The sequence below is a fragment of the Prionailurus bengalensis genome, chromosome B1 (assembly GCF_016509475.1).
Source record: "Prionailurus bengalensis isolate Pbe53 chromosome B1, Fcat_Pben_1.1_paternal_pri, whole genome shotgun sequence".
In the NCBI taxonomy this organism is placed as follows: domain Eukaryota; kingdom Metazoa; phylum Chordata; class Mammalia; order Carnivora; family Felidae; genus Prionailurus; species Prionailurus bengalensis.
Genome location: NC_057344.1, coordinates 21,205,798 through 21,220,508, shown reverse-complemented (window position 1 = coordinate 21,220,508; position 14,711 = coordinate 21,205,798). Strand labels below are relative to the sequence as shown.

General features: G+C 39.4%; 1 protein-coding gene across 1 annotated transcript in view; it reads right to left on the bottom strand.

Annotated features, from left to right (window-relative positions):
- Window positions 1–8,766: 8,766 nt before the first annotated feature.
- MTMR7 (myotubularin related protein 7) overlaps window positions 8,767–14,711 on the bottom strand; it is a 107,068-nt gene continuing 101,123 nt past the window's right edge. Inside the window, exons 12-14 of the mRNA XM_043560076.1 lie at window positions 14,550–14,690; window positions 12,924–13,050; window positions 8,767–9,838 (exon numbers count right to left, since the gene is read on the bottom strand). Coding sequence (XP_043416011.1) covers window positions 9,476–9,838; window positions 12,924–13,050; window positions 14,550–14,690 — 631 coding nt within the window. The 3' untranslated portion in view covers window positions 8,767–9,475. The remainder of the gene's footprint in view (window positions 9,839–12,923; window positions 13,051–14,549; window positions 14,691–14,711) is intronic.

The window sequence follows — 14,711 nt, the reverse complement described above, 5'->3', positions numbered from 1 at the left end:
TTTTATTTTGTGAATCCCTTAAATGATTATTGTAGATATAATTAATTTTGCTTCTTTTGTCTTTTAATCTTCATACTATCTTTATAACTGGTTGACCCATTACCTTTACTATGTTTGCTTTTATCAGTGAGATTTTTTTTTCTATCATATATTTTCTCATTTCTGGGCTTTTCTGTGTAAAGAGTCCTTATAATATTTCTTGCAAAGCTGGTCAGTAGTGATGAACTCCTTTAGTTTTTTCTTGTCCAGGAAACGCTTTATTTTCCCTTCAATTCTGAATGGTAACCTTGCCAGGTAGAGTATTCTTGGTTGCAGGTTTGTTTTTTGTTTTGGGGGTTTTTGTTTGGTTTGGTTTGGTTCTGTTTTTTCCCAGCACTTTGAATGGATTGTGACACTTTTTCTGGCCTGCAATGTTTCTTTTGAAAAATCAGCTGATAGTTCCGTAGTGATAGGGGTTCCTTTGTGTACAGTGAATTGCTTTTCTCTTGCTGCTTTTAAGATTCTCTAATTTTTTTTTTTTTCAATGTTTATTTATTTTTAGGACAGAGAGAGACAGAGCATGAACGGGGGAGGGGCAGAGAGAGAGGGAGACACAGAATCTGAAACAGGCTCCAGGCTCTGAGCCATCAGCCCAGAGCCCGACGCGGGGCTCGAACTCACGGACCGCGAGATTGTGACCTGGCTGAAGTCGGACGCCCAACCGACTGCGCCACCCAGGCGCCCCTAAGATTCTCTCTTTAATTTTTGACCTTTTAATTATAATGTATCTTGGTGTGGATTTCTTTGGGTTTCTCTTGTTTGGAACTTGTGCTTCCTGGACCTGTGTGTTGTTTCCTTTCCCAGGTTAGAGAAGTTTTCAGCCATTATTTCTTCACATTAATTTTCTGCTCTTTTCTCTTTTCCTTCTGGGACCCCTATGACAAGATTATTGGTATTCTTGATGTTTTCTCCAGAGATCCCTTAAACTATCTTTTTGTTGTTGTTGTTCAATTTGTGTAGTTTCCACATCACCTTGTCTTCCAGATTGTGGATCCATTCTTTATCATCTCATCTGTTTATTCCTTTGAGTGTAGTTTTCATTTCTGTTATTTTGCTCTTCAATTCAGATTGGTGCTTTCTTCTATTTTCTATCTCTTTGCTGCAATTTTTACCTTGGCGTCCATTCATCCAAGGTTGGTAAGCATCTTTATGACCGTTACTTGGAACTCTTTTATCAGTTAGATTAACCATCTCCATTTTGTTTTGTTCTTTTTCTGAGGCTTTATCCTAGTTTTTCTTTTGGAACATACTCTCCTGTCTCCTCATTTTGCCTCTGTTTCTTTGTACATATTAGGTAGTTCACGTAGGTCTGTCTTAAGAAAGTAGCTTTTTGTTGGGGATATCCTGTAGGGCTCAGAAGTGTGGTCTCCATTGGCCACCAGAGCCAGGTGCTCTAAGGGTGCCACCTTTGTGGGCTGCATGCTCCCTCTTGTTGTGATAGGTCCATGACTGCTGTGGGCACAGTGGTAGGCAAAGATGGCCCCTAGCCTGAGTGGTTGCAAGGGCCGACCACAAGTCCTGTGGGGTCACTGGTCGGCAGGGGTGACTCCTGGCCTGTAACTGCTGCTGGTGTGTTGGTGGGTGTGGTAATTCTACTGTAATATCTTGAGGATCCTCCGTATTATTTTCCTTAGTGGTCGTGCCAGTTTGGAGTTCTACCAACAGTGCACAAGTGTTGCCTTTTGTCCACATCCTTACCAGCATTTGTTATATCCTGTCTTGTTGAGGATTGCCACCTTAACAGGCCTATGGTGATATGTCAGTGATTTTGATTGGCATCATTTTGTGTATGTGCTGCCTTTCATTTGTCTTCTTTGGGGAAATGTCTAGTCAAGTCTTTTGCCCATTTTTAAATTGGATTATTTTTATTTTTGCTGTTGAGTTTTTATAAGTTCTTTGTATTTTTTGGATATTAACTCCTTATCAGATACATAGCTTGCAAATATTTTTTTCCCTTTTCATAGGTTATCTTTTCACTTTGTTGTTTCTTTTGCTGTACAAAAGCTTTTTAGTTTGATGTAATCCCAGTTGTTTACTTTTTTTTTTTTTTAATTGTTTGTGCTTTAGGTGTGACATCCAAAAAAAATAATGGCCAAGACCCATGTCAAGGTGCTTTCTTCCTTTGTTTATTTATAGGAGTTTCAGTCTTAAGTTTAAGTCTTTTATCCATTTTGAGTTAATTTTTATAAATAGTATAAGATAGGTGTATAGTTTCATTCTTTAATATGTGAAATATCCAGTTTTCCCAGCACCATTCATTGAAGAGACTGTCTTTTCTCCATTGAGTATTCTTGGCTCCCTTGCCAAATATTAGTTGACCATACAAGCCCAGATTTATCTCTGAGCTCTCAGTTCTGTTCATTTGATCTGTCTGCTTTTGTGACAGTACCATACTGTTTTGATTACTATAGCTTTATAGTTTAGCTTGAAATTAGGAAGTGTGATGCCTACCAGTTTTTTTCTCTTAGGATTTCTCTGGCTGTTCAGAGTATTTTGTTGTTCCATATAAATTTTAGGATTTTTTTCTACTTCTGTAGAAACATGCCATTGGAATTGTGATAGATACTATATTGGACCTACAGATTGCATTAGGTAGTATGGACATTTTAACAATGCTTCCAGTCCAGGAACACAGGATACCTTTCCACTTATTTGTATCTTCTTCAATTTCTTTCATCAATGTATTATAGTTTTCAGAGTAGAGATCTTTTACTTCCTTGGTTAAATTTGTTCCTCAGTATTTTGGTGCTATTGTAAGTGGGATGATGTTGTTTATTTCTTTTATCAGGTCATTTCTTATGGTTAATTTAATGTTAATATCCTGCAACTGTACTGAATTCATTGATCTAACAGTTTTTTGGTAGAGTCTTTAGGATTTTCTATTTATAAAATCTTGTTACTACAAATAGAGACAATTTTACTTCTTTTTATTTCTGATGCTTTTTATTTGTTTCTTGCCTGATTGCTCTGTAAGGACTTCCAGTACAGTGGTGAATATGAATGGTGAGAGTGGGCACCCCTGTCATGTTCCCTATCTTAAAGGAAAAGCTTTCAACCTTTCACCATTGAATATTATATTAGATGTAGGTTTATAAAATATAGGCTTTACTATGTTGGGGTTCATTCCTTCTATACATAATTGTTAAGAGTTTTTATCATGAAAGGATGTTGCATCTTTTTCAAATGCTTTTTCTGCATCTATTGCAATGATCACATGATGTTTTTTTCTTTCATTCTGTTAATGTCATGTATCTCATTGATTGGCACATGTTGAGCCATCTTTGCATCCCAGGTATAAATCATGCTTGATCGTTGTAAATGATCCTTTCATGAGTGGAATTCAGTTTGCAGTGTTCTGTTGAGAATTTTTGCATCTGTATTACCAGGGATATTGGTTCATAGTTTTTCTTTTCTGGTAGTGTCTTTTTCTGGCTTTGGTTATTGGTGATGTTGGCTTGTAAAAGGTTTGTGAGTGCCCCTCCTCTTTGATTTTTTTTTTTTTTTTTTTTGGAAGAATTTCAGAGGGATCAGTGTTATTTTAAATATTTGGTAAAATTTACTAGCAAAGACATTTAGTCTTGGAATTTTCTTTGTTGGAAGAGTTTTAATTACTGATTAAATCTTATACTAGTAAATGGTGTAATTCAGACCGTTTCTTCTTGATTCAGTCTCAGTAGATTATATGCTTCCAAGAATTTTTACATTTCTTCTAGGTTTTCCTATTTGTTGGCATGTAATTGGTCATAGTAGCCTTTTATGATTGTATTCCTGTAGTAGCCGTTGTAATATCTCCTTGTTTGATTCATAGTTTATTTGGTTCCTCTTTTTTGTCTTGATTTATCTAATAGTTTTGCCAATTTTATATTTTCAAAGAACTACCTCTTCGTCTGGTTAATGTTTTCTACTGTATTTCTGTTCTATCCTTCATTTATTTCTGCTGTAATCTTTACTTTTTCCTTTCTTATTCTAACTTGGGGTTCATTTTGTTACTCTTTTTCTGCTTCTTATTTATCTGGGAGGTTTATTGCTATGAGCTTCCCTCTTCAAACTGCTTTTACTACCTCTCATAAGTTTTGGTATGTGTGTTTCCATTGTCATTTGTCTCAAGATAGTTATTTCCCATTTCCTCCTTGATCCATTGGTTGTTCAGGAGAGTGTTGTTTAATTGCCATTTTATCCTGCAGTTTTCCTCTCATTATAGTTATTTGGTATGATTTCGTTGTTCTTAAATTTGCTAAGAATTATTTTTTGTCCTAACATATGTCCTAACATATCCTAGAAAAATGTTCCATTTACACGTGGGAAGAATGTATTCTGCTGTTCAGATAGAATGTTCTGTATATTATTACTCTTATGTCCCATTTTGTCTATAGGCTGCTCATATCAGCGTTTTCCTTACTGATTTGCTGTCTGCATGATCTACCCATTGTTGAGTGGTGTATTAAAGACCCCATCTATTACTGTGTTGTTGCTTATTTTAGGTCTGTTCATTTTTGCTTTATGCTTTTATGTGCTCTGATTGTAACACTGGGTATATAAATGTTTACAGTTGTTAGGTTATCTTGATGTATAGACCCATTTACCAATAACCTTTTGTCTCTTTTTATAATTTTTAAAGTCTGTTTTGTCTGATACAAGTATAGCTTCCCCTGCCCTTTTTTTTTTTTTTTCTTTTGGTTACCAGTTGCTTAAAATGCCTTTGCTTCACTCTCAGTCTGTTTGCCTTTGAGTCTGAGGTGGGTCTCCGGTAGGACAGGATATTGTTGGGTCTTGTGATTTTAATCCACTTAGCCTTTCTGTGTCTTTATATTGGGGAATTTAATCTCTTGACATTTAAAGTAATTGTTGATAAGGATTTACTGTTGCCTTTTTGTTGTTTTGTGGTTTGTTTTATGGATCCATTGTTCCTTGTTTCTTATCCTGTTGTCTTTGTGGTTTGATGTCCTGTCCTTATCAATATGCTTTGACTTGTCATCTTTTGTGTAATTACTACAGGTTTTTCCCTGTAGTTACCTTGAGGCTTACATAAGATGTTTTAAAATTTAGCACTCTGTTCTAAATAGCAACTTTAATTGAACTACTAAGCTTTATACTTCTCACGTTTTACTTAATGTTGCAATTTACATATTTTCTTATTGTGTAATTAATAACAGACTATTGAAGATATGGTTACTTTTACTATATTTGTTTTTAACGTTTAAACTAGTCTTATGACTTACACACCACCATTATCCGATTACAGAATCCATTTTTTTTTTTCAACGTTTATTTTTATTTTTGGGACAGAGAGAGACAGAGCATGAACGGGCGAGGGGCAGAGAGAGAGGGAGACACAGAATCGGAAACAGGCTCCAGGCTCTGAGCCATCAGCCCAGAGCCTGACGCGGGGCTTGAACTCGCGGACCGCGAGATCGTGACCTGGCTGAAGTCGGACGTTTAACCGACTGCGCCACCCAGGCGCCCCCAGAATCCATTTTTAACTATCAATACCAGTGAGTTGTACAGTGCCTTATGTTTCTATGCTATTAACTAGTGATCTTTTATTTTCACTCAAAGAACTCCCTTTAGCATTTCTTTTAAGGTAGGTATAGTGGTAATGAACTCCCTCAGCTTTTGTTTGAGAAAGTCTATCCTTCCTTTATTTTTGAAGGACAGCTTTGCCAGGCATAGAATTCTTGATTGAAACTTTGGGTTTTTCTTTTTTTCCTCCCTGTATTTTGAATATGTCTTCCCATTGTTTTCTGTCCTGAAAAGTTTCTGTTGAGGGGTCCAGCCTTATTTGGAATTCCCTTTTATTTTCCCTCTGTTTTCTCTTATTGCTTTCAAAATTCATGGTCTGTCTTTGATTTTTGCCATTTAATTATGAAGTGTCTTGATTTAGCCCTATTTGGGTTCACCCTGTTTGGGGTCCTTTGGGCCTCTTGGATCTGGATGTCTATTTCCCTACCCAGGTTTGGGAAGTTTTCAGCCATTATTGCTTTAAATATACTTTCTGTTGTTTCTTTTTCTCCTTCTAGAATTCCCCTAATTCAAATATTATTTGCTTTCATTGTGTCCAGTAATTCCTGTAGCCTCTTTTCACTTTCTTTCATTCTTTTTCTTTTTGCTCCTCTAATTTCAATGGTGGTTTTTTGTTTTTTTTTCCAGTTCACTGCAGTGTTCTGCATGGTTGAGTCTGCTTTTAAAACCCTTTATTGAATTCTTCAGTTATATTTTTCAGCTCTGATTTTGGGGCTTGTGGGTTTTTTTGTTTGGTTGGTTTTGGGATGATTTCTGCTTTGTTGAACTTCTTGTTCATGTATTGTTTTCATAATTTTATTTAGTGGTCTGTGTGTTCTTATAGCTCACTAAACTTTATGACAATTATTCTGAATTCTTTATCTGACAGCTCACAGGTCTCCATTTCTTTTGGGTCAGTTACTAGAGTGTCATTCATTTCCGTTGGTATGTCATACTTACCTGATTTTTCAAGATCTTTGATTCTTTATGTTGGTCTCTGTGCCTTTCTTTAAGTGGTCTCCTCTTTCAGACTTAGCATGTTTGATTTGGCAGAGACATTTCTTCACCAGTCAGCTTAGTGTGGGGTTTCTGGACGTGTCTGCTGGTAACATCCTTGGGTAGGTGGGGCCTCCTCGTAGAGTCTATTTTTAGGCAAGCAGCTGTTAATGCTCTGAGGTAAGGGGTATGGCACTGGCCAAGAATAGCTAGATAACACTGCTGGCTCGGTTCCCTCCTCAAGGGAAGCTGTGGGATGATCTTCGCGATTTCCTGAAATCTCTGGTCAGGCTTACTCGAAGGCTGGGACTGGGTACGACGTTGGCCTTCGTTCAGGCTATGAACTAGCTTCTCTGCCCTTGCAGGGCGGCTGGATAGGACCCGGGGCCTGCACAGCTTGTTCGGGGACCTGATTCAGGAAAGAGTGTGCACTTAACATCCTGGTCAGATGAGGCCACTGGTTTTGCTCTACAGATGTGGAAAGCCAGAGCTGTACTCCATCAAGTGACACTGTAAATGGGGCCGTTGGATGAGCTATGCATTTCCCTGTGTGCTCTGGTAAGGTCCCCTGTGTGGCTGGGTTGAAGGCTGAATTCAGCAATAAGTAGGCTACGAGTTACTTTCCCTGGTTGGGTGCAGCAGGCAAAGCAGCTCAAAAGCCGTCAGTGCTTTCTTCTGGACTCCAGTCAACCCAGGCCTCGAGTTCCCTGGCCAGACAGAACCACTGGATTTGCTTTGGGTGGCGTCAGTTCTGCCCACCTGCTTCCTGGCTTAAGAGCTGCTGGGCCACATAGCTTCCAGGTATTCAGGTGAGCCCTTCCTGTCAGAAGGGGCAGGGGGTCACATTCTGTAGGCACCGGGGCTGGAGTAGGGCTATGTCTCTGGTTCCTGTTGGAGCAAGACTGGAAGGGCCCTCTTGAGGCGACTCCCAAATTTTCCTGACTAGATTTTCTGATCAGGAGGGACTGGGGGCCGTGCTCTGCAGCAGGGGTAGCTGTGGCTCAGCTCTTCTGCCAGGGCATGGGCAGAGCAGGCAGCAAGGCCAGAACTCTTTCTTTGGGGACACAAATTTGGCAGGCCTGAACCTTGCCAAATTCCCCGGTCAGACTGTGCCACTGACCTGGCTTGCAGATGAGCGTACACGCTGGTTGGGACTACTGCTTGGCCTGTGCTCACAGGAACTCCATCTTCCAAGACCCAAGCGCTGGTTGTTGGAAGCCCCTCCCCGCTTCTCCGTCTCAGGCTCCTAGAGGTTGAGCTCCACAGCTTTCCCCGAAGTCCTTGTGGAGTGAAACCAGAGTATGGGCTCCAACTAAGTACAACATTAGGTAGGCGGGGGGGGGGCTGGATATCACCCATGGGCTCTCCCCACCTGAGGAACCGGTGGCTTAGGGGAGAAGTCTCCACGTAGTGCCGAGCCAGCGTGGGGGAGGGGCAACGTGGTCAGCATGTAGCTGTTCCTCTTACCCTTCCAGTGCAGTCCGTCTTGGTCTCTCCTGTGCTGCGGGGTGCCTTAGCCTCACTCCTGAGCTCTAGGATCCTTTCATTGGTGTCTTATCCAGGAACAGTTGTTAGTTGCCTTCTTATGAAGGGGAGTATACTCAAGAACTACCTATGTTACCATCTTGGTGATGTTACTCCCCTCCCCTCTCTTACCTTGTTCCCATTTCAGCAAAATTTTTAATACGTTACCCTATTAGCAGATTTCAAAATATTGATGTAGACTGTAAAAGTAATCCCTTTATATCATAGAATGTACTGATAATTAAAAACCACACAGTTTTAAATGTTTGTTATCTCCGTCCAAACTTTCTCTGCTGAGTTTCTTCAGATCAAACATTTATAACCCAGTAAAGTCCCATTTGTTACCAAAAGACAGGAGAATGATTCTGCTTCAAATGTGCATTTTAGCAAAACAAACTTTTTGGAACTTTCAGCAGTTGTTACTGTTAAATCATATTAACCAGGTACACAGTGTCTAAAGTGATCAGTGACAAAACTTTTTCTATTCGTTAAATAGGACCACCAGATTCTCTAGTTTTTAACTGGTATTTTTTCTTATCAAAATATTACACTACTAACTTTGTTACACTTCAGGAGTCATGGTGGTGGTAACGCAGTCTCCGGAGTAGTAATAAAAGGTTGTTGTTTTAAAATGTTACGTTTTGTAACATTTACAGTTTAAAATGTTATATTTAATGTGATCTGAATTCTTATTTAAGAACCAAAGAGTAAATGTTATTTCTATTTTATTAGGCATTAGACCTGTTAGAGAAAGTGAGTTATAAGTTTCAGCAATTTTTGAATGATGAGATTGCAGAAAAAGGCAACAAGATTATTATAACAATTCAAAATATATTATCTAAAGAAAAGTTAAAGTGATCGTGAAACCTGAAAAGCTCAAGCAATTACAGACCTCGTCAGTTACAGAGACATCTGCTAACCACAAAGGGTATGTTTCTGCTGGGTGCTCCGTTACTAGAAATACCGATAACAGAGGGAGGAAGGCAATGTCAAGGGATTTCGAAAACAAAATACGTATCTGGAAGTGAAATAAGGGTGAGGGCTGAGGACAGCAGGTGGGGGAGAAGGGGTCGGCACTCTGAGCAGATGCATGCTGTGAAAGGAAGATCTGTGCCAATAACTCAGGTGATAGAAGAGGTCAGCGCTATGTAGTAAACAAAACTTTCAGAATCCAGAACTAAAAATGGGGAATAACTTTTCCTTATATATGGTTGGTAAAAGAAATGGCTACTTCCTGTTCTTCAGCATCTAAAGAAAGTAAAAGCTGGACTTTTTTTCCCTTTCCATTGCTACGTTTTATAATTCTCAAAGACATGTACCATTTCTTGAATGATTTTTTATTTTGAATTGCACTGCTCCCTTCTTTTTGGAAAGTGTTTCTTGTGTGTCCTTTATTTTGGAACTCCACAGAGAAACTTCAGGCAGTGAGAAACACAGCTTCATCAGAATCACGGTCCTTGCCACTGTCTTCACTTGGTGCACACTCCCCACCACTTGGGGACCGACAGCTCAAGTCCTCCACCCCGGACTCTTGATCGCTGTTGGCCGACAGATCCGGATCTGAGCTTTTCAAATTGTCTTGGGTTAGAATGAGAGCAGAATCTTCATCACCTTGTGAAGGACTCCTGGATGGAAAGGATTTCATGTTTCCACTGTAATCCTGGGGAGTGTTGGCTGTGCTGTTGTCTGAGGTAGAAAACCCTGAGTGTTTGCTGGGTTCGCTTTGCTTAGCCTTCACTTTAGTGTGATTTAACTGGACTTTCTGAATTTTTTCCAGCCTCTAAAAAAAAAAAAAGTTTTTTTAGGGAAAAATCATAAATAATTTAGTATTTATTACTTTCCACCTAGGTATAATCTTAAGAACACGGGATTTAAATGGACTTGGGTTCAAAGCTAGACTTTATGACCTCGGACAAAATAGATTATGTGAGACTTGGTTTCTTCATCTCGAATTAAATGAAGGTAAATACCAGCTTTACTATAGGTTTTCTATAAAATGCAAAAAAAGAAAAAAATAATAACATAGGTAAAGCACCTGGCAATCAGTAGTCATCCTTTCTAGACCTATAATGTTTTACATGATGATTTTCATCCTGTAAACTCAAATTGCATTTTTAAAACATCAGGAATGAGGTGTTTATTATCTAATTTTTTAAATTAAGAAACATCACTTAACCACAAAACACCTCCTTCTAAAGTATACAGTTCAGTGGTTTTAGTATGTTCGCAAGGTTATACAACAATTCCCTACTACCTAATTCCAAAATATTTTCATCATCCTCGAAGAAAACCCCATAACCATTAGCAGTCACTCCCCATTTCAGCCTCCCACAGCTCTGGCCGCCACTAAGCTACTTTCTATCTCTCTGGATTTGCCTCGTCTGGACATTTCATATAAATGGAATCATACAACACATATAACATGTGTCTGGCTTCTTTCCCTTAGTTCATGTTCTCGGGGTTCATCCCCACTGTAGCACGTATCAGTACTTCGTTCCTTCTTATGGCTGAATGATACTCCATTGCATGAATATCCACGTTTTCTCTCTTCATCGGCTGATGGACATTTGGGTTGTTCAAAATACATTTTACCAGATTTCATCCTTTGGTGTCAACAAGGGGGGTGTTATAAGATCAAGTATTACATATTAATTTAAAAGCATTCATCTTAAGTTGTTATGTGCAAAGAGCACTGTAGTGGGCAGTATGCGTAATTGAGATAGATACAGATCCAGCCATAAAGAACTTGGGCTATGGAGGCAGAGTTCAGGTGATGTAAGAATTTGGAAGAGATAAAAATTATTTAACAGGGCAGGTGGGATAGCTAGAGGGAAAAGATTGAAGCAAGCTTCAGGAATGGAGCGTTTTAATAGGACTCTGGAAGAATTAAACTCAGGTGCTGGTGATGGTTAGAGCATTTATGGCAAGAGGGACAGTGAGAAGAAAACCACCAAAGTAGGAAGATGTCATTGTGTACAAGAAGCAGAGAGCAGTTGAATTTGAGCAAGGGGAATAGTAGAGAATAAAGTTGAAAGGGTTGATTAGGCCAAATTGTGGGAAAATCTTAAACGCGAGGCTAAGGGGTTTTGACTTTGTTATAAGGGAAAAGAGCCAAAGGCTTTTAATTAAGGTGTTTTCAGATTTTCTAAGTAGTTTTTTTCCTTCATTTTTAGTATTTTAACAAAAAGAATATTGGAACAGACCAGGAGAATCGTTAGCCTTTCCTAAAGCTTGGGTATCTTTAGGAAGAGTAAATAAAACTGGCTGAGTAAAGACATGTGTGGACTTGAAAATGGCAAAACTCATAGAAGTTTTACCAGTGCTCCAGAATTCTAAAAACCTAAGTTGCGCATCATTTCACTTCTCTGTGTGCTATTTAATTCAAGGTCTCTCTCGCCCTGGCGGCAAGTCACAGTCAATCATTGTGGCACTCTAAAGATTCTCCATCAGAATCTCTAGGCTTAAGAGCCCCGGCATTAGGGTTTTTGTGAGGTGGTGGTTTTGATACACGGAGTCAAAAACTGTTCTCCAATCGTGTAAAATTAACGTAGAGCTCTCCACATAGGTCTCAAGAGGATTTGTTGAACCCTTGCAGATTTATAATAGAGTAAGATTTATGCTTGCCTTCAAAATTTCTCAAAACCAGTAGTTTAACTTGCTGAATGTGTTTTATCCACCTGGCTCCTGTATGTACTTGAGTGTACAACCCTAGACCTAAGATCTTCTACTTAGATCTTGAAAGGCGATGTTTCCTAGGAATGTTATGGGAGCATCACAGGGGTCTGCCTCACCAGCTACCTCCAAATGACTATCTTATTGGTGGGGTCCCTGAACCATCATACATGTCCCCCAGGCCACCCTTTTAGGGGCGACCTCCAGATGACTATCAGGTAAAGGAAGTAGACTTTGTTAGAACTCATCTTGTGATATTTCGCCAACTTCCATTTAGAAATTTATCAAACTAAAGGTAAAAACCTGGAAGTTCTCTTCACGTCATAGTACTGTTTTAGGCACTATGATGGGAAATCTTAGTTTATTGACATTTTCCTGGCCTTCATCCTAATACTTTATCTGTAGTATGTAAGATCTCAAGGGGGCACAGAAGCCTTTTCATCCTATTTAAACCTTTAGTCTCAATTTAGAATTCAGGTCCAGACAACAGCAATCGGTTGCCAATTGTTGAGCAAGTGAAAGACATGATGATGCCATGGAGAGTTAACAAGGTGACTGAAGCAGAGTGAAGCAAAGAAGCCATGTGGTTTTAGGGAACCACTAAATAAACCAGTGGTATCACTGGAAGCAAAGTTATAAAATTAGAAAAAATATGTACATTATAACCGTCCTGTCCAATTATTGGGAAATTATAAAAGCCAAAAACTAGGCTGTTGGTAACTCGGCCTCGGCTGTTATCATGTATAGGCTAATAATATTATTGAAAGTAATAATAAATTTACAAAAAAAACAAATTTTTACAAGCACATAAAACAAAAGTGCAAAGTCAGATTTTGTTCTTTTCACTTTGAATCCCACCTTTTTCACGTACTCTCCAGGAAGATTCATTTTGGTTCTCTCAAATAACAGTAACAAGATAAAATGTGACCTATGGTAGGGATAAGCAACTAGTTCAGCAAACCCTGTAAGTGAGCCCCCGGCCAGACGCCTGAAACGTGCTGAGTGCCAAGGTCTGGGCTTTGGTTACCTGGGCGCTCACCCGGTGGCCATCTGCTTCAGGTTATCCACTCGGCTAAGATATAAAATGGCTACGTTGCCTCATTTCAAGAACCCCGAGTCACGAAAGGCCTTCACGGAACAGTGTTTGTCAGGAAATAAGCACAGAAAGTAGGTGAACAGGAAGTGTGTCTTACTTCTTCTAGGGCCTCTCGTTCTTCCTCCAGCTGCTGGGTTTCCTCCTTCACCGCCATGAGGTAATCGGTAACAGACTGTCGGGGCTGCAGCCCCTTTTCGAAGCGGTTGTACATCCCACTCCAAAACCTGGAAGAGACAGCAGAGCTTTACGATGCCACCATCTCCCAGTCTGTAAATCACGCTCTCGAGTCTTCTTAAGGTATCTTTCATGCCAGAGGCCCAGAGTCCTAATAATAACGAATCACGTTACATAAGGTAATGATTTCGTGCTGGTACTTTCTTTTGCTTGGGAAGGTAAATTCATCATGAGTCTGCTTGTACCTGTGGTCCTGAATAAGAAGGCCCAGATCTTTCTTAAATAGACAGAAGTAGCACACGTTATATTCTTCTTATTTAAGAAAATGCTCTTGGTTTTCACATAAGCTTGGAAAATTAGTGCTTCTACTCTCATTTAGAATCTCTCAGCTGCAAAGGGAACCTTCTAAATTTGAAGGTTGGGGCTTGTTTTTATCACAACCACCAAAAATTGGTATTTCCGTTTGCATCAAATCTTTTTTTTTTGTTTTAATCCTATACAACAAAGCATACTGGAATGCAGATGAGAAGAGACAGTATCATCACAAGGATGTCTGCAGATCCACATTTTACTTAGAAGAGCACTTTGAGGGCAGGGACTTAGTGCCATTCATGGTTTTCTCCATGAAACCTAGCACTGCCTAGAACAGTGCTTGACCCCCAATGACATACTTGACTGGCTATTACTAACGAATTAGGAGCATTATGTGTCTCAGCAGCTCTCAAGACTGCTATTTTACACAAACCATGGAGACTTTTTTTTTCTTTTTAGTGTGGCAGAATTAACATTTTTTCAGAATTCTGGCAAAATAATTAAGATAATTCAGAACAAACACAAATTGAGGGAGGAAAAACACTGTAGAGGAAGAAAAGCCACTAAGTACGTTGGGGGTGAGCAGGGAGAAGGAATGTGGTTTCTCAGTTGATTCTGTGTGTTTGTCTTTTTTGCTGACCTCTGAGACATCCTCCCACATCATAAAACTTCCATATGGAGAAGAAGCCAAAGGCTAAAATGTATAACATGCAGCTCGAATAGAGTATATAGGATGCCACACTCCTCTCCCCATCCCAAGATAGACAGTCTTAAAATAACTGACTTCCACAAGGAAATATTTCGAGTAGGAGGAAATACAGCAGAGAAAGAAGGTAAGTCATGGTCACCACCTAAACTTGTGATTCCACATCTAACTTACAAGGCACTTGGTTTATTCCATCCATCCTTCCTTTCCTCTGTCCCTTCTTCCTTCCTTTCTTCTTCCCTCCCTGCTTTTTGCTTTTAAGTAATACTGGAACTTATACTTTTCAAGCATCATTATTATAAAACACCAACTTCTAAAGACAGTTCCATATTTAGAGGGAAAGAAGAGGGAGAGGAGACACTGGCAAGAATATTAGATCAGATACTTAACAAGCATCCTTCTTTGGTGTGTTTTATGTCCAAAAAAAAGCCTTGAAGCTCAGTGTTTCATATGCGTTAGCCTCCAAATATTAAACAGTGGCAGAATCTAAGTTCATAACCATACCTAGTAAGGTCCTAGAGGGTTACATACTTGTACAGGAAGTTGCACGGCGTTGTGGGGAGACGAAGGGTTCCCCTGGTCTGGCTGTGATCGTCCCTAAATAGAGGATTCATGTAGTCGGCCCGATTCTTCCACAGGTGAGCCCATAAAGAGTATGTTCTTTCTTGAATTCTGTTATAAAGAAAATAAGCC